At 45.7% G+C, this 24,637-nt stretch overlaps 1 protein-coding gene across 3 annotated transcripts in view; it reads left to right on the top strand.

Moving 5' to 3' along the window:
• The window catches only part of DIS3L2 (DIS3 like 3'-5' exoribonuclease 2), a 285,607-nt gene that overhangs the window by 105,027 nt on the left and 155,943 nt on the right, over positions 1 to 24,637 (top strand). For all 3 annotated transcript variants that reach the window (XM_066602644.1, XM_066602662.1, XM_066602653.1), the window contains one exon: positions 3,965 to 4,148. In XM_066602644.1, coding sequence (XP_066458741.1) covers positions 3,965 to 4,148 — 184 coding nt within the window. The remainder of the gene's footprint in view (positions 1 to 3,964; positions 4,149 to 24,637) is intronic.

Here is a 24,637-nt window from a genome sequence, read left to right as displayed (position 1 = left end):
GTTAGATGGGTGGCAACCTCCTAGCACCGTGGGGAATCAGTTTTGCCTGGGATAGAGGGTTAGGGTTACTTTCAGTGCAATGCTTAAATTATTAGCTGTAAATGCTTCCATGTTAATGCCACCCCGCTCTCAAATGGAAGCATTTACAGCTATCAATGTAAGACGAACACTGATACGAACCCTAACCCCCCATCCCAGGCAAAACTGATTCCCCACCCTGCTAAGACCTTGCTCCCGGCAGTCAATCAGTAGCTTGTAGGCGTACACTGGGTGGATATAGCCGATTACTAGGTCTCCATCCATACTTGTGGTGGAGACAAGATACAACAGTATCGTTTTTTCCCCCCTTTGCCCATAATTAAGCACATTTAATCGGTTACCCGCTTTTTTTTTTAGGTCTGTTAGACATTTAGAGTCTAGGATCTGCAGTTCTGTGTACAGTCTATAGAACACAGCAGCAGGCCCTATCCCCTAGTTTTGAGAGGATTAGTAATCGAGTGCACACCTTGCAGTGGGCATAAGGGAAGATGCAGGGTACATGCAATTTAATGGCCAGAATTGTGGTGATTATTCATGTAAAAATCTGGCAGTATAGACATGGTATTCTGAAAAACTTGAGGATGCTTCAAAGATCACCAACTTAAGAGATGAATTTTACTGGCTGTAGCAGGGAGGTTTTACATAACATTTGGATAGCATACTGTCAAAGTTAAAGGGGTTGTCTCGCGGCGAAAGCAGAAAAAAAATTTTTTCACTTACCCCCGCATTCTGCCCTGTTAAAAAGAAAGCATAGGTTAGTTTTTAAAAAGCACATTGCACTTACCTGCATCAGCGTTCTGCAGCTTCTTCTATTCTTCTTTTAAAGATGGCGCCGCTGGTCTTCTCCCACGGTGCACCGCGGGTCTTCTCTCATGGTGCACCGTGGATTTTCTTCTCCTTCCTTGCGTTCCATTGCCGATTCCAGCCTCCTGATTGGCTGGAATCGGCACACGTGATGGGGCGGAGCTACGATGACGACGTGGTGAGCAGCTCTCCGGCACGAGCGGCCCCATTCACCAGGCAGAAGACCGCACAGCGCAAGCGCGTCTAGAAAAGCAAGAAGCCAGCGAAATTAGACGGAGCCATGGAGACGGGGACGCCAGCAACGGAGCAGGTAAGTGAATAACTTCTGTATGGCTCATATTTAATGCACGATGTATATTGCAAAGTGCATTAATATGGCCATACAGAAGTGCTGAACCCCACTTGCTGCCGCGGGACAACCCCTTTAACATAGTATGTTAAAATTTCAACAGATTATCTTCCAGATGTGTAGCTGTTTATATTTTCATAGTATAACTTTGGTTCCCAGCTGCTGAAAAGAACTGGGTCCATAAAACATACCAACTGTATGCAGCTGTATAATGTTTTGAAGGAGCTTTCAAACGGGTCCCAGTTGGTCCTGCCGATTTGTATATAGTTGCATGGGGCACAGACCTTTTGTGAACATGGCAATAAAGGGGGAAAGCAACATATGTTCCTTATGTTTATAAAATGCTTAATTGAGTAATAATCCAGTCTAATTGCAATTAGAGGAGTGTTCCTATCTTATACATTCTTTGTATGTGCATAAGGCTACTCCATAAATCTTGGCGATTGTGGATACAACCTCACCTGCTAGGAGAGTCGTTGTCTTATTGCTTCCTTATAAAAGCCATGTTGGTTGCATGTGGCCCTCTGCATTAAAGGAGATGTCCCGAGGCAGCAAGTGGGTCTATACACTTCTGTATGGCCATAATAATGCACTTTGTAATGTACATTGTGCATTAATTATGAGCCATACAGAAGTTATCAAAAGTTTTATACTTACCTGCTCCGTTGCTGGCGTCCTCGTCTCCATGGTGCCGACTAATTTTCGCCCTCCGATGGCCAAATTAGCCGCGCTTGCGCAGTCCGGGTCTTCTCCTGTTCTCTATGGGGCTCCGTGTAGCTCCGCCCCGTCACGTGCCGATTCCAGCCAATCAGGAGGCTGGAATCGGCAGTGGACCGCACAGAAGAGCTGCGGTCCACGGATGCAGAGGATCCCGGCGGCCATCTTCAGCAGGTGAGTATGAAGACGCCGGACCGCCGGGATTCAGGTAAGCGCTGTGCTGTTTGTTTTTTTAACCCCTGCATCGGGGTTGTCTCGCGCCGAACGGGGGGGGGGTTTAAAAAAAAAAAAACCGTTTCGGCGCGGGACATCTCCTTTAACATCTGTGAGTTGCTGAAAGGTCCTGAACCTCCTTGTTCAGTTCTTTACATAACGCTCATAGCCCTAATTGAAGAGGGTTACACTTGCACACAGGCTCTTTAACTTCTGTGGAGGAAATGTCCTGCCTGCACTTGCAGGACCACCGTTCTCTGGATAGGTGACAAGCCCATCAATGTTTAAAGTTGGAGTTTGGTTGATCTGGATGTAATTGGGGAATTTTGCTTTGTTGCTGTGCTTGTTCTTGATGAGCTTCATTTTATGAAGATGCTTTCATTAAACTAATTGCTTTACTTGCATGCTAGCAGAAATTCCTACTCCAGCTAAGCCAGCTGTAAACATGTTTGCGCTCCTTTTAGTTCTCTTTAGGATTATGGTGAAGTTACTAATGTAGAGTTCCTATGATTTATATGGCAGTTTGGCGCTTTTCATTTAAATTTGCTCCTACTTGATGTGTTGATGTCTTTATTTACAGGGCAATTGGTTTAAAATCACAGAAAAGGCCGCACTTGTACAATGCTAGGAGGGCATGTGCAAACACCAATTCCCAGAGCTAGAATGTTATATGGAGTTTGGGAAGGAGGGGTGGTGGTGCAGGTTCAGAATGCTGATTAACACATGGGGATTGGCTGCTTTGTATTATACTTGCACATGGATAAGGTTTCTATCAGGGGCCAGTTGCTCGGCTATATGTAGTACACTATATGGCCTTGCAGCTTATACGTTACGCTCATACTATTAGATTAGGTAGGCTGTCCTGCACATTCTAAGTCTCTTCCAACATTACAAGGTATTGCTATTTTGGCCAACATACACAAGCTCGCAACTTGTCTCATGGGTCCTCACTACAGGTTTTCCCCAAAAGTAAGACCTACTCTGATAATAAGCCCTATCCAGATTTTTGGGTGGGGGACTCAAAATATAAGCCCCACCCAAAAATAAGCCCTAGCCGTACTACATAAAAAAGTAATACATTACCTAGAAGGCTTGTCCCGGTACCTGTCACTGGTCTCCGAAGGTCCACGCAGTTCCCGTAGTCCTCGGAGCTCATAAAACATCAATTTTTTTGGGTCACGGGATTCATAAATTCCACCTCTAGGAAGCCTTCCCTGTAATTTAGTTCTTCGAGCGATGGCTGTGATTGGCTGAGCGCCTGCTTAGCCAATCGCGGCCATTGCTTTCTGTACCTACTATATAAATTGGCTGAGTGGCGGTGAGTGCTGGCCGCCGCTCAGCCAATTCAAAAATCCGTCCCTCACCCAGCCATGTATGAATTGACTGAGCGGTGGTAAATGAAAGTCGCGGCTCAACCAATTCAAAATCCCCCCCCCCCCCCCCCACAGTGATGGCTGTGATTGGCTGAGCCATCGGCCTCAGCCAATTCAAAATAAGATATCACCTGAAAATAAGCCCTAGCGCATATTTTGGGGCTAAAATAAATATTAAGACACTGTCTTATTTTTGGGGAAACACGGTAACATTTTAAACAAATCTGAGAATGGGATAAATTTACTTACATTTGCAGAAAAGGCCACACGGACAAGTGGTACAATGAGGGAGATGTACCAGTACTAGCACAAGCAAAAGTGGGGGATTAGCCAAGGAAAAATGAAACCTGGAATCTAAGTGGTTGCTTTTTTGCACATTTTATCACTAATGTGTTTGTGCTAATTTATGTAAAGATTGTATTGAAGTCTTTTTTAATTTATTTTTTCTTTTAAATTAAAACGCATACAGGTTGTAAAGCCAGAGGCCTGCGATGATGACAAAACTTCTGTTAAGGCAGACGCGGCACAGCAAGCTGAAGCATTGCATCATGTACGAGATGGATCAAAAAGCCCAGATCTCATTATAGAGGCCCAGTTTGAGTGTGGCATAGAAGATGATCTCCACAGCAAATTATCCTGTAATGTTGGAAATGGCAAGTATATATTTCTTTTTCTGCTATACATTTTTGAAAATTTAATTTGAAAGTTGTGTGTTTTTTTTTAGTTTTCCCATTACATCCTTAGTATAACCGTTCCATTTAAAATGGCTGCCCCTAGTGATGTCGTCTTACAACCTTCGGTCTTGAGCCCTATTTTTAATGTTTGCAGATGATTATAAGAGAAGATCTGGTAAGCTTTGCCTGTTTGCTAATGGCACACCTCTGCGATGGAGCTGATATTCTGGTGGTCTCTGTTACATGGAAAATAATTGCAATGTTTTAGAAAATGGAAACTGGAATCCATGGTTTCCAAGTGAAAAACAATGGAATTTTGGTTAAAGTCGGAGTATTATATTAGATGTTGTGTGTTATCCAGGACTTCAGAAGAGAAGGATTTTTTAGAGTTCTGATTTCTGACCACTTTAAAATAAGTCAATGATGTGGGCAAGCAGCAAAGAAAGCAAATCGGATGCTTGTCTCTGCAGTTAGAGGTATAACCAGTAGAAAAAGGGAGATTGTTGTATAGAGCTCTCACGAGACTGCACAGGTTATGTGCAGTGTTCACTTCTGGAGACCTCCTCTCCCGAAAGACTGGCTACAAAAATGATGCAAGATCTTAAGCATAAAACCTGTTAGGAAAGACTTTGAGAACTTAATTTGTATAGCCTGGAGGAAAATGACGCAATGTCCTTAAATTTTCAAGAATTGAAAGCCATAATGAAGGCTTACTTTTTTTGTACAAAACAATCCTATATAAAAATACTTTCAGACAATGTTATCACAGTCTCCTCTCTCGGACATCAGGGAGGAACAAAATCCCCATTGCTACAAGTTGTGGCAGCAAGAATTTTTTCTTGGGCAGAAAAATTAGTCCAGTCCATTTCGGTGATAGAATATTTTCTTCTCCCTATTGAGATGTGTCAGACTTCCTCAGCTATTAAAAAATTCTGCCTGGAGGGAGTGGTATCTATATAGAAGAAGAAAAAAAACCCAAATCCTAGTATCCCGGTGGGGTCTTCCTCAGACCTTTTTGCAATAAGGAAAATTTGCAAACTATCAAATTCCTTTCCCTTCATTCAAAGGACAGACCTGTGGGAATGCGTGGATGGCTTGTGTCAATTTCAAGACCCATGGGCTGAATCCGGCCCGCCACGTCATTTTATGTGGCCTGCGACGAGGTCCAGATGCAGAAGGAGGATGCAGCCAGTAAATGGCAGCGCCAGCACAGGGAGTGGGTGGGGTGCTGTGTTGGATTCTGAGCTCCACTGCACACTTTCATGCCACTCTGTTCAGCAACCCACAGGTGGTGGCACAGCTCTGACAGCCCTACCCAGGCACCTTAGCCACCCTCCAAGGTTGGAAGCTCGGTGCTAAAGAGGTGAAAGGGGAAAAATGCCATCGTAGTGTAGAGCGCTCCATAGCATGTTAAGGAGTATGTTACATTTAGTGCTCATTCACATGGGTGTATGCAGTTTCGGTTCATGAAATGCACGTAGTTTTTAGAAAAACCTGTGCATATTCAGCGTATTTGCATCTTCTTGCTGCTATTTTTCCAGCAAAAAAAAACCTGCAAGAAAGTCCCATAAATGTTTCTGCGTTCATGCGTGCATATGCATGTATCATGAGTATTCGCCACGTATTTATGCAATGCCAAGAACTGTCCAATAAGCGCTGTGGAATAAGTTGGCGCTATGCAAATAAAGATTATTATTTATTATTCCATAATGCAGATCAGAATGGGACGTACTGCGAATCCCCCCCCCCCCTCACGTGAAAAAAATAATTTCCAAATACCCCAATGCAAATGGATGGTGCTTAAGCTGTCTATATTATGCACGTAAAGCATACGCACATAATAATCACAAATACGTCTGTGTGAATGAGTGCTTTTAATACTGCCCTTTGGAAACAACCATTAGGTCGATGTGACCTTCGGGGAAAATGAATTTTGACACCACTGGAGTAGATGCTATATCTCAAACATGGGATATGGATTTGGCCAATGCCTTTCCCCCTTTCCCACGGATTCCTCAGGTTCTGAGAAAATTATACATGAGTAAAGCAACCATCATTTTAGTAGTTCAGTTCTGGAAGAAATTATGCTGGTTTCCTCTTTCAAAGTATCTAGCTCTGGAAGATCCCTTGATATTTCCACAAGAGCGGGACCACCTTCTTTAGGGTCTAGTACTGTTCTGCAATGTAGGGAAACTCAAGCTATCCCCATGGATCCTGAGAGGCAAATTCTAAAAAACACGGGATTTTCAGACAGTCATATCAGCCCTCAAAAGTTGTTGAAAGTTGGTCATAACTAGCATCTATAGAAATTACTGGGAGAAATTTCACACCTGGAAGAGGTTCTAATATGTTCGATCTTCAAGATCCGGAGGTTACTATAGTTTTAGACGACTTCTTGGAGTGGATTACATAAAGGACTTGGTTGTAGTATAACCGTACAAGTGGCAGTCTTTCCAGCGTTTGTACAGTTCCCTTATTAGAAAATAAATTTACTTAAAGATCTCTGAAAGGAGCTTATAGGCTAAGACCACCTAGAAGATGTAATGTAGCTACTTGGATCTTAGAGTGAAAACGGAGGCCCCATTTGAACCTTTAGCAGTATTCCTAGTAGCCATCACAACAGCCTGTAGAATAGGAGGAATAACCGCAATTTCTATTAGTGATCCATTTATGAAAATTTTGGATGACAAAAATCATTTTCCGCAGGGTAATGCTCGGTCGCACTCAGCAAGGGGGTCACAGGAATGCCTCCACAACATTGCCACACGTCCATGGCAGCCTGGTCACTAGAGGCAACACGTGGCTGCCGGATGTCCTAAACGCATCGCTGAGCGGTCGTTGTCCCTCATACCACTATAGGGGTGACCAATTGTCATATATCATTGTCCTCCCAGACCATCACACCAGCAGCGGGGGCAGTGACAGCAAGTGAAGGACTAAGGGGCTCCAGAGATGGACACGGACCTTGTCAGTGCCAAAACTAAACCAGAGTTCATCGTTGAAAACAACCTGGTTTCGCTCTGTAGCGGTTCAGTTTTACAACACGACTGCAAACTGAAGTTATAGTGGGTGGGTATCAAAGGCAGTACATTTAATGGTCATCGTGAGATCAAATGTCCTTCAACCAAGAGCCTGGAAATGGTTCTGACAGACACTGGGGCCTGTAAAGATGGTGCCACCTGCTCCATACAATACGGGTGTCGGATGTTCTTACAGCTGGCAACAGCTGCAATCAGTGTGAATGCTAATCATGGCTGTTAACTTTGTAAATGCTGATGTCAGTTCTGATCACATTTAAATCCTGCAATAGGATTTGCGTGGTCCTGAACTGGCCCCCCATCCCTCCTGTGAGGAGACTGCAAGGCAGCCTGGGGTCTTCTGAAAAACTTTTTTGTCAGATAGCAGTATAATACATTATACTGTAGGAGCATCAAACAATTGCAAGTCCAAGTCCTCTGAGGAGTAAAATGTAAAAATGTTAAGTTTTATTAGAAAAAGTTTTTAAAAAGCCCCCTCTTCCTAGGTTTATTTAAAAAAAAAAACCTAAAGAAAAAAACATTGTATAGCTGCACCAATCTGTCAAAGTAACGTATTGTGTATCCTGCATGGTGGATGCCTACAAGAAAAAAATGCACAACTCCGAAATTGTCCTTTTTGGTTCACCCCTTTCTCCAAGAAAAACTTGGAGAAATAAGTGATCAAAAAGTTGTATGAAGTCAAAAACTAGAGCAAATCCCCCAAAAAACGAGCTCTTGCACTACTCTGCTGATGGAAAAACGTTATGGCTGTCAAAAGTATTCTGCTTCTTCAAAGATTTTACTTATTAAAAGTAGTACTGCAGAAAAAAAGACACTAGGAATTTGATATCATCATTATTGTACTGACTCATAAAATAAAGTTATCTTTTCCTTTTTACCGCAGTGGGTACACCATAAGGCTGGGTTCACACAGGGCGGATTTGACGCGGAAATTCCATCCGGAATTTCGCCGTGGCAAATCCGCCTGTGGCTGCTAATCCCGGGATTAGCCAGCCATGTGGATTAGATTTCTCAGAATCTCGTCCACATGGGACGGTGAATCCGCTGCGGCAAAGCCAGCAGAAGCTGGCGCTGCGGTGCAGATTCGCCGGCCACAGCATGTTCATTTTTTTTTCTTCTTCCTCTGCGGCCACGCTGTCCTCTATGGGAGCGCCGTCCGCAGCGGAAGAGCGAGCGGCCAAGCCACTTCAAAACCCAGGGCTAAGTGCTGTGGGTTTTGAAGCAATGCTTTTCCCAGTGGAAATCTTGCGTTTTTTTCGCTGCGGCCAAACCACAAGATTTCCACCGGGAATCCGGCATGTGAGAACCCAGCCTAAATCCATCTTCCAACCACCCCCCCCCCCCCCCCCCACCTCAAGATAGCAGAATTTTCATTCATTCTTTCCATCTCTCTTCACTTAGAAATTTGTTAAAGGTTGTCCAGTACATTATATGGTACATTAAAGGGTACCATTGAAAAATACAAATCTCCCCACAAAGAGAAGCCCTCAGACAGCTACGTATAAATAAGAGTTAGGATTTTTTTTAATTTTTTTTTTGAGGGAGGAAAAATTGAAATGAAAAAATAAGACTGTGTCCTTAAGGTGTTAGAAAAACTACATTTATACAATAGGTCATTTTCTAATGTTGTTAATGTTTTCTAATAACCTTTTAAGGGCCCTTTTACATGGGCCAATAAATTGTTGAGATTCCTACATCCAGTGGGAATCTGAATAATTATCGTCCAGTGTAAAAGCATGCCCCAACTGAACAAATGAGAATTTGTTTTCTTCTCGTTTATCCATGCACAAAATCGAACAATGGATTGGCTCGTGTAAACAGGTAGCTCGTTTACTGGGAATGGTGGCGCCTTGTCCAGAGCAATCCCCTGCCCGCTCCGCCTCCATTCGCTAGCGATCATTGCTGAGCCGCCCTGAGGTGGAGCATTAAAATGGTGCTGGGCCCTGTGGATACTGCATTGATACATTAGAATAGTTTTGAAGAGAAAGTATATGGCTTCACAATGCTGCTCTCATTATACTGTTTTTTTCCTCCCTTGTCACCATACATAACCTCCCTTTCCATTCTGCTGCGCAGATGTTATTTTAAATTGAGTATAGGCCTTTTCCTGCTATTACGGAAGCCCACAAACACTTGTTGAAATCTCCCTACAGATCAACTTTCAGCACAAGGGAGTTTAAATCCCCTTTTCGTCAGAAGTCCAATATATAAGGATGTGTCTTGGAAAGCTAATTTTGCAGCGCCTGCTAATTTACTGTGCCGGGATAGATGACTCTAACATAAGATACAATGTGGTTTCTTAAAAGGAAGACAAAAAAAATCCTAGTTGATTTCTGCAACCTGTTTAAAATTGCATTGTTCAGAAAGATCACCGGACTAGTTAGAACTCTAGTGAAATTGTAAGACCAGTCTACACAAAGTCATGATCACATAAAATGGATAAAAATCACATACAGCCTCCCTCACACAGGGCGTTTTGTACAGCGTTTAGCGCTGCCTTTTCAGCCCAGCGCTAAATGCTGTAAACACTTCTATTCATTTCAATGGGGCTGCTCACACAGGGCTGAAAACGCAGCGCCTTCCAACGCTGCGCTTTGACAGCGATGCAAGTTCTATTTTTGGGCGTTTTCAGCCCTGAGTCGCCCATTAAAATGAACACTTGGTGCTGTGTTTTGGGCAGCGTTAACCGCTCGCCGGTTTTCGGGGTGAGGGCTTGCAATAGAAGCCCTACCCCGAAAATCAGTCCCAGCTAGGCAGAGAAAAAAAAAAAGTAATCACCTAGCCGCTGCAGTCCGGGTCACGGCCGCTGATCCGGGCTTCCTCTGCACTCACAAGTTTATTGCCGTAGGCTAGGTTTGAGAACCCCGCCTCCAGCAATAGAGTGCTGTGATTGGTTATTGGCGCGCTCGGTGTCCAATCACAGCCCTTCATTGACTGTCTCAGCCAATCAGCGCCGGCAAGCTCTGATTGGCTGAGACAGTCAATGAAGGGCTGTGATTGGGCATCGAGCAAGCGCCGACAACCAATCACAGCACTCTATTGCTGGAGGCGGGGTTCTCAAACCTGGCCTACGGCAGTAGACTTGTTAGTGTTCCTTCTTATTAGGGCTCATGTTCACGGGTGTTTTTTCACATATTTAAACTGGCAAGTGTAATATTAGTCCAAGAAACTCAGACCGGTGTCACACCGCGGGTAACACAGTGAACCCTTTCCTGGCATTGGTATGGAAAGCGCAGCCGCGGCATCCACGAGCGGAGAATCATAGCGATTCTCCGCTCGCGGGATCGAAATTCCGGCATGCTGCGATTCTCTGCAGTGAACCTGACAGCGCCCCCTCCCCCACACTCCTCTTCGGCGAAATATCGCTGTCGATATACCGCAACTGCCTTCGACAGGGGGCTTTACTGTAAATGTGTACTTGATGTAGCCACACTTTCAAGTAAATATTTAGAATTACCTGTTTTGTGTACATAAGAAATAGCGGTTTTTTTCTGACCATTATGACTTGCATATGGCAATTTTTAGCAGTTTTTCTTTTCTGCAGGCTTTCTCTTTTTCAGTTTTCCCTGATTCAGTGGGTGGAGACTAGCTGCTACAATGGTTTCCATACTGCACACAGAGAGGAGAGGGGATATTGCTCACCTATCTGTTTTTAGCACGCCTTTAGTAGTAGCAGCATGGAGGATATTATTTAGAAGTGCTGGGCAGAGTAATTTTTCAGCACAAAAGTTGAACAGAGGGGGGCCATTCATGGGAGTGCATACAGTGATATTTTGTCATGTGTGTGTGTGTTTCAGTGGAATTCAGTGGAATTCAGAAACTTAGTTTCTGAATGAAACCTCCAAAAGTAGTGTGAAAAATGTCAAAAACGCCACAAAAAAACAATGCACTAATAAGCATTTGATTGAAAGAGGCTGAAGTGAATTGCATACTAGTATCACATGATTTCAAATGAAAAACATGCCAGTAAAACGCATAATTTTACAAAAATGCCAGAAAGCAAAGTAATGTATGCAAGATTAAAGAGACCCTGGACAGCATGAATTCAGGGCAGGTATTGCCCCTGTGTATGTGGTGGTCTGAAACAGTGGTATTTCAGAATAAGAACACTGTAAAATTTGACGCTGAGCTTCAAGTCAGAGGCGAACTGTGCTGGAATTTCTCCCCCTGCAGCAGGTAAATTGATGGATCTTTCTCTACTTGTGAACAGGGAGAGAATAGTCAGTCAATAAAACCTATCCAGCGTTAATCTCAATGAACACTTCTTCTTTTTTTTTTTTATGTAAAAAAAAATTAAAATACAATTACAGGGTAAAGGACAGGTAAGACACGATATAGAAGAGTAAAGACCAAGCGACATCAGATCTGAGAAGTAATCCAAAAGGTATCCCAGAGATTCCAGTGAACAGATTAAATATGTGCAGGACTCAATCTTGACAAAATTGAAGTTTCTAACTTCTTTTAACCCAAGTCTATAAATCCAGAGCAGAAGGCGAGGCGGTTTGCTTCCAATGACATACAATCAGATATCTTGCAACTGTTAGGATATGGAGGAGTAACCTGATGGGAGCTTGTTTTATTGGGAAAGGGGAGGTTCTATAGGTAAGCCTTTGGATGTAATAGTAGGTCAAACCCAAAGACCTTACGAATAAGCGATCAAACCTTCCCCCAAAAAGGAGTCTGTAAGAGGGCAATTTAAATATATATGAAAAGGTGAGCCTTCAGATGCCTTACACCTCCAACATATAGGTGGGATTACCGGGTTAAGTTTATGTAGTAAGTTTGAGAAATTCTTTAGAGAGCCTTTCCTGGGAAGGTTTCATCTGTTGAAATCTAAGGGATAGCTAATCAACAGTGGGTAAAAAAAACCCTAATTAAAATCCCCTCCTAAAAGAAGGGGCGTGGTGGGTAACCTGGCCACTTTTGTTGAGGACCCTCCTAAGAAATTTAAATTGTGACTTATTAGCATAAACTTTGCATAGGGTAACCTGCGAGCACTGTAGGGTGCCTTGCAGAATAACATATTTGCGATTTGGGTCGAGAAAGCTAGAAGCCTAAAAAGGGCTGTTCCTAGCCACAAGTGTAAGAACCCCCGCTTTCTTTCTGTTTTGGACAGCTGAATAACTGTAGGGTTGTGCCTAAGATCACAATTAAAGAAACCTAACGTGTTAAAATGAGTCTTCTGGAGAAATGCTACATTTGCCCCAAGAGATCTAAGTTTAGTAAGCACCTAGCATCTCTTTACATTAGAGTTGACACCCTTGGCATTTAAAGAAATATACTTGTAAAAGGAAATAAAAGCGTGAAGCAAGCAATAACGACTCACCAAGTGAAGCACTGAGGAGAGAGTGGCCCTCTCCGAAGAGATAGAAAGTCGAGGATCCTAACCGTATGCCCGTTTCCACAGTCAACGGAATGTGTGAGGAGACCTTTGTAGTGGTTCAAGTCAAACTGAAGTGTGTTTATTGTGAAATGCTGCAGCTTTTCAGAATAACAGATATCTGGGGGCGATAAGCATACCTATGCCAGACTGATGTTACCCCCTAGTTTGGGCAGCATGAACCCGATGACAGCTTTTCTATAAAAAAAAACTATATTTGCATGTGACTTTTATCACCACAAAATGCAAGAGTAAGAAGAATATGTCCATATTTATAGTGAGGGTAGTTTAAAATAGTGAGCGACTCTGATTGCAGTTCCTCCAGTCCCCGGGTCACGTCAACCCCTGTCGGCTGGATCCTCTTCTTCCTGTAACGAAGTGTGCATTCACGGCAATCTGCTCCCTGCAGGGCAATGCACGCTACGTCACTAGTGACTATATGAAACACTAGCATGAGCCCTAAAACAGGCTTCCGAACAGTCGGCATTCCCTGCTAGGCAGAGAATGCTACGTCGCTCTGAAGTGAACTGCAGCTAATGGACGCTCCAAAACAGAAAGAAGAGGACCCAGCCGGCTGGAGCTGATGTGACCTGGGAGACTGAAGAACCTAGGAAAAGATGCAGTAAGAAGACTGCCTGGGAAAGAATAGGTAAGTATTGGATTTTTTTCCCCCTAATGACAGGACCCTTTTAACAAGTTTTCATAGAATCTGTGTTTAACAGTTGACTTCAGCTGATAAAGTCCTTGTTTTAAGCTGTCAATTAGTTTGGTGGGAGCAGGCAGCTCAAGAATATCAAGAACTCCAAATCTTTGGTACATCATTTAGAGGACAATAGTTTTTGACTTGCTTTTTTGACTTCATGATACTGGTAGATCGTCACCCATCTTTCGGTGTCAATCTGCCACCTTCCTGGTCTGGAGAAAGTTGAGTTGACCTAGTAGATTGAAGTGTTTTTTTCTGCCAAGCAGAGCTCATCCAAATTCATTGCTAACCCTTTGATAAAGATTTAAGCTTTATTCTAAAGTCATCCTCAACGTTTTAACCCCTTAGTGACCACCCCATAGACTTTTTACATCCTGCTTTGCTGGGCTTTAATCGCCAGGGCCGTAAAAACACGCTTTCCCTGGGAATTAAAGCCCTGTCATGGGGGTGGGGTGGGAGGGGGAGGGGCTGCAGGAAGCCCAAATGTAAAAGTGAAAAAAAAAAGTCTAGAAAAAAAGCTTGTTTCATCTCCCCTCATGGATTATATCCCGGCTTCTGTACACGGGCCCGTCACCACAACGGTGCATGCAAGCACAAAAGCCACAGATTGAGGTAATTTAAAATCTCTGCGTTACTGGCTACCAAATATAGCTGAGAGTCTGGAAATCTCACGGGGGTTCGCGGTACGCGGTCACATGATTGTTATCCAAAAGATAATGGCGATCGCATAAAAGTAAAAAGAAAAGTTAGTTTCACCACCCATCATGGAAATGTCACCCGACAGGATCCATATCCGCGGACCTTTCCTCAGCTTCGACACATGAGCCCATCGCCAAATTGACGGACGCAAGAGCAGAAGCTGGGCAGGGCCCGGGAAAATTAAAGACTCCTGGCTGCTAAAGGTAGCTGAGAGCCTGTAGCAGTGGCTGCTGTGAGCTATTCCCTCTCACGTGATCACCGTTATCCAATGGATAATGGCAATTACGTAAAAGTTAAGACAGTTGAAATTTAATTCTCCGTTCTGTTTTGGGCCCAGTTGTGCATACGGACATAAGATTAGGGCAACAATGCGCGGTACACTCCTAGATTCATTAAGGGGTCTAGTTTTAAAAAGGTGGTCATTCGTGAGGGCTAGCCATCGTTTTGGCTGCTCAAGGGCTCTACAAGTGGGCAATGAGGCCTAAATCACCTTCAATCAAAATGTCTGTTCTAAAAGCCACTGGCTGCTCCTTTAGTTTTGGGCCCCACTGTGCATAAAGATATAAGATTAGGGCCACAACAGATATGTTTCTGAACACAGGACAAACCTGGGTATCTATTTTGAAACTAACTTTTAAAATGACATATTTGGATATGCAAAACCTGTATGGAGTTATTCTATGTTAAAGTGACACATAATGTCAGTAGGCCTCTGGTTCAAGCCCCAGGGTACACTCGCTAGTGGGGGCGGGTCTCAATCATTGAGACTGAGAGAAAGTGTTGTGGATAGGATTTGAGTGGGGATGCTCAGCACAGACACCATACCTTGTCAAACTTTCCTGGGCATCTGCACCCTTTCTAAACTATATCAGGGGCTAATCTTCAAAAAGTCTTGTCATGCTTTCATCTGAAACTGTATAGCATCATATATGGCGCTGATAGGCGCCCCCTCAGACACCAAGATTAAATGTGCTAAGCCACGCCTCCTGTAAAATTAAGCATCCAATCCTCTGCTGCCACGTCAGCCATTCATTGGATGCCTGGAGAGAAGGCTGATCACATGCACACTCTCACTCCCTTCTGAAACGGCACAGTTACTCTGCCAGTCACAGAATGCCGCATCAGCAATGATGTAGCATCCCCCTATCTTTCACTGACGGTAGGCTGTAGACTCGTCACTGTCCCCATGGGCAGAGTGACATGGAGCCTTCACCAGTATGACCGTCTTCTCCACCCTTTACTGGACTCAGCCTGCTTCTGTGTTTCCTACATAGATTCCACATGTCCACGGGGTCTCTGTTAGTACTTTATGCTGTCCTCAGATTGCGCAATATAAACCTTGTGATACATGCCCTTTTTAAGACAAAGGGTGAAAATAGTGTACATAATAAGCCAATAACTGAATCACTATTACATAAGTTATTTTACCAAAATAAATGTGATCAGATTTGATGGGTTTGCAGTGAGGTGGTATTTATTACACAGCTGTTCACTGCAGAGGTCTTGTCCTTGTGCTCCAGCTGGTGTAGTGACAAATTACAGCCAAGCACAACTGCTCCAGGTTAATACAGTCACATCCACGTAACCATCCTATACATCTTAATTATCCCTGGCGTTTCTTTGGAAATGCTTCCCAGAAGCTTTTCTGTTTGGACCACTTATATATCCTGTGCTCATGTAAGTCTGAACTTTGGTTTGGCAGAGTATTCGGAGTGGAAGCTTCTCAGCCAGAATCTGGGCCTCCCAGCAAATTGGACTTTCAGGTATTCAGCTCTTCAACTGTAGTCTTGCTAAAATAAATGATGAGATTGTGGTATCTTTAGAAAAGTTAGCATAGGTTAAGCTAGAGGTAGAAAGCCTCTCTCGTTAATAGCACTGTCCCCTGCTCTGAATGCTATTTAGAGCCTGTTGCTTTTTAGCAGTTGAACATAAATCTGAAGTAGTTTTGAGGGTGATATAACACCGTTCACTTCAGCTTTACAAGGAAACTTTAAAACTTCAGTGTAATAACCCATTCATAGCCTCTTTGTAATTGAACGCCTACGGCATAATGCTGGGTTCACACATGTCCTTTTTTTAACACAGAATTCTTTTTGTCCTGAATTCTCTCTCCAAAATATATACAGATGGTCCCCTACTTGCATACGTTCGACTTATGAACTTCGCTAGATACAAACATAATTGTACTGCAGTATCATGTAATGCCATAGCATTACATTATACTGTGTTTCCCCGAAAATAAGACACTGTCTCATATATTATTTTTTGCCCCAAAAGAGGCAGTGTCTTATTTTCAGGGGGTGTATTAAAATACTCACCTAGCAGCCAGCGTTCGGGTCCCTCGCGCTGGTCTCCGGCGCTGCTGCAGGCTTCTGTGTAATCCCGAATGTCCAGGGGGCATTTCTTCCTGGTAGCAGGGCTTTAATGCCCCACCTTCAGCAAGCGATTGCTCTGATTGGTTCATCGAGTGCCGCATCTGCCAATCAGAGCAGGCGCTCGATTAACCAATCGCAGCCATTCAATGATGTTGTTCAATGAATGGCTGTGATTGGTTAGCCGAGCGCCTGGGTGTAGACTGAAACCTGCAGCAGCGCCACAACCCAGTGCAAGGGACCCAAATGAAGCCTACTAGGTGAGCATTGTGTTTTTTTTTAATTTAGTACAGCTAGGGCTTATTTTTAGGCGAGAGCTTATATTTTAAGCCCCCCCCCCCCCCCCTCCTACATGATGCCGGCCCCAACTTCAGGACGTTTTCCTCAGCTGTGGGAGTGAAGAGGACTGCAGGAAGTTAAGTATTTTGTGAGAATGTGGGGAGCTCATCCAGTATGTGTCCTGTTTTCCCAGGAGCTCCTTGCAGTCCTGGAGAATTTCAAGTGTCCTTATTAATTCTGAGGCCTGTGTAACTTCTAGCTCAGTCGCTGCATGCATTTACATGAGACGATTACCGTCCAAATTACCACGGGAGCTTGAACGATTCTCAAGGATAATTCTCCCTTGTAAAAGGGCCATTATTTCCAAACTTGATTAAAGTTGTTGTAGCTGCTCATCATAGCTGTGCTTGTGCTAATAACGAGCTTTGGCACTTAAAGGGGTTGTCCAGTGAAAACTTACATTGGTCACACACTAAGATAGGTAAGGATCAGAATGGTTGGGACTATTTCAAAAGAGTGAATATAGGTTATTTTATTGGCTCAGAGCATTGTAAGTGTGCAGGAAGAAAAATGTCACTGGTCATTGCTGCTTACATATTCCTCCTCAAGCTGCTTAGTATGCACAGGGACTGATATAAGTTCAGTACACATGCTCTTACTAAGGTTGAAGCCTGTTATATTCTGAAAGGACTGTCTTGGCCACTGAACTAATCACACCCCTGTTGGTAATGTCAGCCAAATATACTGCAATCATCAACAGCCCTATCAACTTTTGTAAAACTCCATTAGAAGACAATCATTGGATACCCTATTCGGAATTCGGTGATCAGCTGTAGCCCTTGAAAACCTTTTAGCAAGTGTTCATTTATTTCCTGTAGGAAGGTTGTTATGCGGGATTTGAAACCTTAATCAGTCATAATTGGTTCAGGAATGCTATCTTTTCTCCTTAAGGAGAGCACCTAGAAGGTGAGTGAGGAGACTTATAAGGCCATTCCTGCTCCACTGGGTAATATGCAAATAAGGGAGATGAAACAATACCTCTGCAGCTCCACCTATTTGACTTGCAGGATTGCTGCCTTCAATGTTATCATTGTAATGAATAAAGCTATACATGGTGTTCAACAGTATGCCATGTTCTCCAAAGTGAGGTGTTCTTTGTAACTGTTTCCACTTTGGCTAAGGCCACTTTCAAACATCCGTATACTGATTTTACCCGAGATTCTCAGGTGCAACTCTCATTGGACAGCCCACAACACATGTCTGTACGCTACCCGATCTCTGTGAACAGTGAAAATTACATGTTCTATTCTCATTTGTGATGTGGACCAGAATAATTTTTTTTTCCCACTGACCATCAATTTGTGTGAAAACTTGCTAATGTAGATAGCCTCATGGGCTAAAATGGATCCATGTACTGTCCATGAAATACATGGTTGGGAAATACACCCAACAGATAAGGATCCTCAGTTGAAAGACCCCCTCCCCTCTCTATTAACTCTGAGTTAATGAAGTGCTAAGCAAGCTTTAAAGCTATAACTTGATTTTTTATTACCAAATTCTACCCAAAGTTACATGGCATAATGTAGTCCAGTGGGCTTGACTGATAAATGTTTTGGGGTATGTTCACACGTAGCGTAAATGCTGTGAATCTACCGCAGTCGAAAAATCTGCAGGGTTTGCTCTATGTGAGAACATAACTTTAGGTATGGGGCGGGTTTGCTGTGGATTTTCTAGCACACTTAAAAACTTCATCCACTTTGCTGCTAATGTAAAAGCTATAGATTTTCTAAGTCTTATTCACATGCTGCAAGAAAAGTCCACACAAAACCTTGGCAAAAATTGACGTGTGGATTTAAAATCCGCAGCATTTCAATTCTAGCACTAGATTTTTCGTTCAAAAGTATTTTATTCACATAGTTTCAACAATATAAACATTTGTCTGTCGTTTGCATAGAGGTTTGAAATGGTACGCAGTTGTATTGACAGGTAAATAAATTCTTTACACTTCTATACGATCAACCAAGCGTCTTTTTTTCCTACTTGGGCAGGTATATACTGTCCAGCGTTAGCAAACATACTACAACACAGACCAAACTGAGAAACAGGGGGGTTCGGGGGGTGGGGGTGGAGGAGGGAGTAGGGTTAGATGGGGGTGTCAGGGGCGTTAGAACTTTGGCGCAAGTTTGGGCATGGTTTGAGGCAGTAGGGCCCAACTCCGGGTAGCTCTGTGCCCAGATCCCGGGCACCTCCCGGGGGGGCCCTCCCCATTTTTTGGTTCAAGTAAGTTTTTATAATATATAAATCTGGCATGTAATTATATAGCTTAAACATTACACGGAAAGGAAATAAACTTAAGAGGGATCTGTGAGGACGAGAGTGGAGACAAAGGAGGGAGGGGGGGAGGACCCCGGAAGCAGAGCAAGTCTACCCTGAGAAGTTCCGTCGGCTGACGGGAGTAAAGTGGTAGTTACTTCAACAGACGGAGGGAGGGGGGAGGACGCTAAACATTGGGGAGTGGAAGATAAGGGTGTGGGGGGGGGGGGCAGGGTCAGGAGACGTTCCCGGGCGGAGTTACCTCTAGTCGCTAGCCCGAGTGGAGGATTGGCCAACTGATCCGTGGTCTATCCAGCATTTGAGGTCGTCTGAGTCTCTAAACGCGACCCATGGTTGCCACGTCCTATAGTATGTTTCCCAAATTTCGGGTCGTCGGCCCCCAATTCGTCAAATCTCATGAGGGTATGGAGCTCCTCCACCCACATGCCCCTGGTTGGGGCAGTTGAGGATCGCCAGAACCTCGGGATAAGTCTCCTCACTGCTAATATGAAGTGTTTTAAGATGCTTGACTTAGCAGTTCTTATGCTGCCTGGGAACAGTGAGAGCAGGGCCATTCTTGGAGACATGGTCACCTCTGAGTGGTTGATATGGTTATAGAGTTTGGTTACCTTTTCCCAGAGGTCGGCCACTGGATGGCATTCCCACCATATGTGGGTCATTGTGCCTCTGCTCCCACTGCATCTCCAGCACAAGGGAGATACCTGTGGGAAGATCCCTTGGAGGTGGTCGGGGGTCCTATACCACCTAGAGACTATTTTGTAATTGAGATCTTGGACTTTACCTGCTGAGGAGAGCTTATGGGTTAGGGTCCAGATTTTATTCCAATCCTCATCAGCAAAGTCCTCCCCTAGTTCCCGTTCCCATGCCCCTCTGTAGTTCGGAGTCTCCTCCTCCGCCTCCCGATCCAGTAGCAACTTGTAGAGTGTGGAAATCATGTGCCTCCGGCTTGGGTCTGACAGAGTTGTTCAAACGCCGTTAGGGGCGCCGTCAGGTTTTCTTTTGGTGTCAGCGAGCTCACAAATCCTCTCAGTTGCAAATACTGAAGCCAGAATCCTGGCTGGGGTGGGTTCTGGTTTAGGATCTCGATCATGGGTTGCAGGCCTGTCTGGGACACTACATCCCTCACTCTGGGGATCGGGTCTACTGGGGTAGCCAGCAGGCCCTTCTGCCTTAAAGTTGCGTCGAATGAGGGGTTTGCCAGTAGCGGGGTTAGAGGGCCTCGTACAGTGACCAATCCGTGTCTCGGGGCGAAACTCGCCCATGCTTTGAATAGAAGTAGAACGAAGGGAGAGATGTTTGGGATATGTTTTATCCCTTTAGGGGGGATCCAAGGGGCTCTGTATAGACCATCTATTTCTCCCTCGTGTTCGATGTCGACCCAGAGTCTAGATCTTCTATTTTTGAGGATATCGTGAACACAGTTTGCAATGCTAGCCTTGTGGTAGAGGGAGAAGTCCGGTAGGCCCAGGCCTCCCCTTTCCTTACTCCTCGTCAGCAGCGAGTATCGCATGCGCGGTTTACGTCCCCTCCAAACAAAGTCGGTAATCAAGGATCTGATTTTTTTCAGGAAGGTTCTTGGGAGCCCTATCGGGATAGTTTAGCATAGATAAAGGAATTTGGGCAAGACGTCCATTTTAATTGCGTTTACCCGGCTGTTTCAGGAGAGGTATAGGGGGCTCCATTTGCCCAGGTCCCTCTCTAGGTTTTCGGCAAAAGGGGTGAAGTTTAGTTTGAAGGAGTGTGATAGGTCAGTCGGAATGTTAAGTCCCAGGTATTTTAGGTGTGAGCTGACCCAGCGGAACGGGTGCACCGATTTCAGGTGGGAGACCTCGGCCTGCGAAAGTGTGACGTTAAGGGCCTCTGATTTCTGCGTGTTGATTTTATAGTTGTTAACCCTCCCAAACTTTTCAAATTCCTTTAAGAGAACGGGCATACTGACTCGGGGGTTGGACAGGTACAGCAAAAAATCGTCGGCAAATAGTGCCATTTTGTGTTCGGCGGAGCCGACCCTGATGCCTCTTGTTGAATCGTTACTTCGTAGGCGTTAGCTAGAGTCTCCATGGTCAGGATATATAAAAAGGGGGAGAGGGGGCACCCCTGTCTTGTCCCGTTGCTAACTTTGAGCTGGTCTGACAGGGTCCCATTTACCCTGATCCTGGCCGTGGGATCTTTATAGAGCGCCATGATCCACTGGCACATCCGTGGTCCTAGTCCGATTGCCCCCAGGGTGGCGGAGAGGAAGTTCCAGCTCACCCTGTCTAACGCCTTTTCGGCGTCGATTGACAAGAGGCATAAGGGGTTTTTTGATTCTTTGGCTCTGGCTATCAGGGACATTGTCTTGACGGTGTTGTCTCGTGACTCTCTGCCCGGGACAAAGCCGACTTGTTCCAAGTGGATCAGCCTTGGGATATGATTTTGCAGTCTAATTGCTATCAGCTTGGCGAACATCTTTATATCGACATTTATTAAGGATATTGGTCTGTAGCTTCCGCAGGCCGAGGGGTCCTTGCCCTGTTTAAGGATGATAGCGATGTGAGCTTGTAACGCCTGTTGGGGGAACGGGTGCCCTCTGTTTACTGCATTGAAAGCTTCTACGGCTATTGGAGAGAGCTCTTCAGCAAATAATTTGTAAAATCTAGCAGTGTACCCGTCTGGCCCTGGGCTTTTGTTTGCTTTTAGATTTTGGATTATGCAAAGTAGCTCTTGGGAAGAAAAGTCTAGTTCTAGTTCGTCTGCCTCCGCTGGCATCAGGCTCTTGGGGGGCGTGGTTGGATAGGTAAGAATCTATTTCTCTCGAGGGGGGTGATGTCGGGAATTGTGAGCCTGCATTTATATTGTATAGTTTATCGTAATAGGATTTAAATTCCTCTAGGATACCTTTTGGTGTTGTGTATTATGTGGCCATTGGAGGATTGAATTTTGGGTATGTATGAGAGAGGCGCCCTGGGGTGGAGGGTTCTGGCCAAATGGTTCCCACATTTATCCCCATATTCAAAGGGCCCTCTTCTGAGCTTGTCTCTGAGGGCCAGGGATCTTTGGTCTAGGATCCCAAGAATTTGTTGCCTGATAGAGGAGATCTCTGATCTCAAGACTTCGCTTTGTTGGCGTTTGTTGTCAGCTTCTTTGGCCCTCAGGGATGCCAGTAGGCCTGAAAGGGTGGCAGATCTTTCTTTTTTAAGTCTGGTGCCTTGGGAGATTAGCACTCCTCTTAGTGTACATTTAAGTGCCTCCCACTTTATTGGCGCAGGGGTTTGGTCTAGCCGATGCGTCTCTTTAAAGGTTTCTATCTCCTTTCTTAGTGCCGCGACGCATGTGGGGTCTCCCAGGAGGTTGTCATTTAAGGGGGGGGGGAGGGGGGAATGAGCATGGCAGAAGCGGGTGGGTGAGATGAAGAGCCAGGGTAAAAACGAAGCCTATAGTGCTATAGTTGTAAGTCTGGCTGATTCAGTCTCCCGTGTCGCCTCTGGTGGTGTTCCTCCCTTCCTTGTGGGGGTCTTTTCTGCGTCGTCTGGAGCTTTTCGTCGCCGCTTGCCAGATGTTCCTGGGGGGCAGCGTCGGGAGGGCACTTGGTGCCGGCCAGTCCGGAAGTCGGACCGCTGGGAGTTCTAAGGTGCCTAGGAAATTTGGTAGATCCCCCAGGCCTCTGAAGGTTGTAGTCTTGCCGTTCTTTGTTGCGTGGAGCTGGAAGGGGAAGCCCTAGCGATATGGGATCTCTTTCTTGTAGCAGGGTCAGTAGGGGCCTCAGCGCCCTGCACAGCTGCAGGGTTCGACGCGAGAGATCTGGAAGGATCTGGATCGGGGAACCCTTGTAGGTCAAATCTTTGATGTGGCGCATTTTTTGTAATATCAAGTCTTTGTCCTTATAAAAATGGATTCGGCAGATCACGTCTCTGGGTCTGCCGGGGTCGGAGGATTTAGGGCCCAGCGATCTATGTATTCTGTCCATTTCCAGGGAAGAGGACTCTGGTCTTTTTAGTATATTATTAAAAAAGGACTGGGCCCAGGTTTCCAATTGAGGCGGTCCGATTTCCTCAGTGAGGCCTCTTATTCGCAGATTATTCCTGCGGTGACGATTTTCCAGGTCGTCTATGTGGGTTTGCAGCTCCAGGATCAGTTGGGAATGTAGGTGTAGTTCCTGGTTATGGGATTCGAGGGTTTCAGTGACTTTCTCTTGGGCCTCCTCCACTGCCTCGACCCTCTGGCCTATTTGCCGGATCTCGTGCTGAAGGGAGGCAATGTCTTCCTTGCGGGCTGCTTCTAGTTGTTGGAACAGCGCGTCTATATGGTGCTGGGTTGGTAGGGCCTTCAGGTGCTGCTTCCAGTCCCAGTTGTCCTCCTCCGCCGCCGAATGATGGGGGTTGGGGACTGCATTCTGGGCCGGTTGTCTGTGGGTGGATGGTTGCCACTCTCTATGGCCGGTGTCATCCTGAGTGTTTGGCCGGCAGGTGGTCTTGGGTTTGGTAGCGGGCTTGGGGTCGGTCTGTCTCGGTGCGTTGCTTCTTTGTGGCTTTGGAGAACCCTGGTTAAGTTGGGGCGTTACAGTGCCTGCGTCTGTGGGGTGAGGGTTGCTTGCGGGGCCCTTATTGGGAGCTCTCTGCCCCGGGGGATGAGCTGTGGAACTGTATGGAGGTGGGGAGCTGCTCCGTGGCGGGGAGCCGAATGCTGGGGGGGGAGGGCTCTCCTGGCAGGAGAGCTTTTTGCTGTGGGGGTTCTCTCCCTTTCTCCAATCCTTGCTGGTGACCCCCGTTGAATTTTGTCCCCCATTTGCGGCTTGTTGCTCTTGGGGGGGTGTTTTCTCATCCCTCTGTGGCACAGGGGACCCCTCTGGCGAGCTGGTCTGGTGAGAGCTTTCTGCCTCGGGCATTGTGCGCCCTGATCCTTTGTCCCCTGTAATACTAAGCTTTACCACTGGGGGGGGGGCTGTCTGAGGGCCGGGGAGCTCGGGCTCCGAGCTGCTGCTGTCTTCTCGCTCCCCTGTGGTTAGCCCACTGATCTCCCTCACCCCTCCCAGCACCTTGGATGCAGGGACTCCGTCCCTGTTCACCGCTTCACCACTCCTCCCCGCTGCGCAGACTTCAGAGCGCTCCGACCTGTCACCTTCCGCTGGTGTCTCCCCGCTGTCTCCGTCCTGTCGGCTTTCAGAGGCTCCGGCGTTCATACTCGGGCTGCTGCTGTCTCGGGCGCTGGTTCTCCCGCGGGCTCTCTCCTCGCTCTGCTGTTCCTGGCCGGAGTCGGAGCTGGGGTGCCGCTCCGGTGAAGTTGCGGGTGCCATCTTGGGCGTGGCGGCTCGGACCTCTGCTCCCGCTGTTTTCTTCAGGAAGGTAGTTATGCTTCTTCTGGGGTTGTCTGAGGAGGCTTGGGGTGTCCCTCGTCTCTTCCCCCTCGCCATGCTTGCTAGTAGCCGGGTCTGGGACATCCACATACGGGGTAACTTGGTGCTGGAAGCGGGAGCCGAGCTGATGTGCTTCTCACTCCTCCATTAGCCGGCCACGCCCCCTCCTAGCACTAGATTTTTGGTGCGGATTCCACCTCCTCAATAAAGGGGGTAAATTCTGCAGTAAAATCCACACCAAATTCCACAGCAAATCCGTCCTGCGTGGACATAGCCTTAGACCCAATTTACACTGACAGATGGTCGCTCAAACGTTTGAGTAACAGTTTTG

This window comes from Eleutherodactylus coqui, chromosome 1, assembly GCF_035609145.1.
Source record: "Eleutherodactylus coqui strain aEleCoq1 chromosome 1, aEleCoq1.hap1, whole genome shotgun sequence".
Taxonomy (NCBI): domain Eukaryota; kingdom Metazoa; phylum Chordata; class Amphibia; order Anura; family Eleutherodactylidae; genus Eleutherodactylus; species Eleutherodactylus coqui.
The sequence above is the reverse complement of the archived record's forward strand: the minus strand, read 5'-3'. Positions and strand labels throughout refer to the sequence as shown.